The sequence below is a fragment of the Nansenia antarctica genome (assembly GCF_963989245.1).
Source record: "Nansenia antarctica genome assembly, chromosome: 14".
Classification (NCBI taxonomy): domain Eukaryota; kingdom Metazoa; phylum Chordata; class Actinopteri; order Argentiniformes; family Microstomatidae; genus Nansenia; species Nansenia antarctica.
This window is the reverse complement of record NC_137684.1, coordinates 31,011,178-31,013,677: the sequence shown is the minus strand read 5'-3', so window position 1 is coordinate 31,013,677 and position 2,500 is coordinate 31,011,178. Positions and strand designations below refer to the sequence as shown.

Sequence of the window (2,500 nt, the reverse complement as noted above, 5' to 3'; positions counted from 1 at the left end):
CAGAGAGAGAGAGAGAGAGAGAGATATATCAGTGACAATGAGCTAAAGTAGCATAAGGAAGCAATTGACCATGAGAAGAAGGGGGTTGTGGACTCATTTACCACTGGTACAGGGTTGTGGCACGAGGCGAGGCCGAGTAGGAAAACCCTGTACAGTGGTAAATGAGTCCACAACCCCCGCCCTCCAATGGTCAATTGCTTTTCTACAACAGCCACCACATAATATAAAACATAAATACACAGTTGTAACATTAAATTCATTTATATACAGTCATTAATAGTTTCAGAATACATATATCCTTCCGCCACAGAATACAGTCCCATAAACAAGATCAACCATTGCATTGTAGGTCAGCACAGGTGTTCTTAATCAGATTGATTGGGAGGCGCATTGATACTGGAAATGCGGTCTGAACTGAAGGTTGTTGGGGGTATTTACCACTGTTGCTAGCCAATCAGGATCCAGTATCCAAACATGCTGTTGTAGAAGTGCTAACGCAGCATAACAGAACATAGCCCACGCTGTTATGTTAGGTGGGAGCTTCCTGTGACGTTTCCTGTTTAGCCCCCCACCACCGAGGTCAACCGGAAACATCCCTGCACAGCCATACGCTCACACCACGACGTTTAACACAAACATCGGATAAGTAAAAAACAAACCATGACCCATTAACACAATAAACACGCAGATAAACCTTGTGTCGGGTTTATTTCTCTCTCACTTAGGCAAATATACCATAAACCTCACGTAACAAAACTGTACCTGTCTAACCATGATCACTGATCACACTTCCTGAACATGACCTCATGACCTCATGACCTCATGACATCTGCCCCACAAGTTTGTGCTCTTTGTTTGTTTGTGTAGGCAGGGTTCCCACACCTTCTGAAACATCAAATTCAAGCACCTTTCAAGGACTTTCAAGACTCAATTCCCTCAAATTCAAGGACCCAACATGGCATAGTGTGAGACAGATCTAGATGAGAATTGATATAATAGGAACTATCCGCTCATAGACAACAATTAAAAAGAGAGGCTTGAATGTGTGAACACTAGATGGTCTCTTGCCAACTCTACCACAGCACAGCAAAACAATATTGTAAAATATGTGTAAAGTTAAGCAATACAGAGACTTATTTACTAGTTGACGAGCTAAGTAAAACATTTTTGAATATATATATTATTTTTTTTAGAGAGAGAGAGAGAGAGAGAGAGAGAGAAATAGAGAGAGAGAGAGGGGAATTCAAGCACTTTCAAGGACCCATGTCTATTTTCAAAAACCTTTAAGACCTTGATTCTGAATTTCTCAAATTCACAAACTTTCCAGGATTTCAAGGACCCGTGGGAACCCTGTGTATGATGTCTTTGTGTTTGTGTGGTGTGTTATGCCACTTGTGTAGGGTTATGCCACTTGTGTAGGGTTATTACGGACTCGAAAGTATTTTGTTTGGTATTTAGAACATCGTGTCTCTGTTAGGGCTTTCACACCGGCAAAGAACCGTGCCGGTTCGCGTTCGCGTGGCGCTGTCTGGCGAACGAGCCCGCGTTCATACCAGTGTATCGTTCGCCAGACAGCGCCAACGTTCGGAGGTTTTCGAACGCGAACGCGAACCGGCATGGTTCTTTGCCGGTGTGAAAGCCCTATGAGGGGAGGCTAGTAGCCTAGCAGCCTACCTGCTCTGCCAGCCAGCCGATGTGTTTGAGCTGAGGGTGGGAGGCGGAGCCGGAGGCGGGGGCGCCCAGGTAGGCGTTGACGTGCGCCAGCGTCTGCGGCAGCAGGGCGGCGATGTTGGTGTGGATGGCGGTGAACCAGGCGCTGGCGCTGGGGCTGTCCTTACACCGCATCACCACCGTGTGCTGCCCGTCCGGAGAATGCAGCTCCAGCAGCCTGCAGGGAGACCAACATCCCCATGGTAAATGGTCTGCACTTATATAGCGCCTTTTTTGCTGCTCCAAAGCGCTTTACAACAGCCTCTCATTCACCCATTCACACACACATTCACACACCAATGGCGGCAAGCTGCCATGCAAGGCGCCGGCCCGCTCACTGGGAGCAATTTTGGGGTTCAGTGGACAGTGCCCAAGGACACTTCGACATGTGGCCAGCCGGGGCTCGAACCGCTGATCTGCCAACCTTGTGATCATTAGACGGCGGCTCTACCTCCTGAGCCACAGCCATTCTACAGTGTGATACACTGATATACAGTACCTGATCAGCCTTATACATCATCTGTTTAATCATCACCTTATTACACTGCTCATCTAACACACACCTAACCTAGAACTATATCACTCTGATCTATATCACACACACACACACACACACACACACAGACACACACACACAGACACAGACACACACACACACACACACACACACACACACACACACAGAGACACGGAGACACCCACCTGTTCTCCAGGTCAGGCATGGTCAGGTTCCTGCTGATGAAACACATCTTGAGGGGGATGACCTTCCTGTCCTTGGCCCCGCCCCCCC

General features: G+C 47.7%; 1 protein-coding gene across 1 annotated transcript in view; it reads right to left on the bottom strand.

Moving 5' to 3' along the window:
• Nucleotides 1-2,500, bottom strand: part of sntb2 (syntrophin, beta 2) — a gene marked incomplete at both ends in the record, with an annotated part of 17,388 nt that overhangs the window by 5,262 nt on the left and 9,626 nt on the right. The window contains 2 exons of the mRNA XM_080545340.1: nt 1,675-1,888; nt 2,413-2,500. The exon at nt 2,413-2,500 is cut by the window's right edge and continues 132 nt beyond it. Coding sequence (XP_080401466.1) covers nt 1,675-1,888; nt 2,413-2,500 — 302 coding nt within the window. The remainder of the gene's footprint in view (nt 1-1,674; nt 1,889-2,412) is intronic.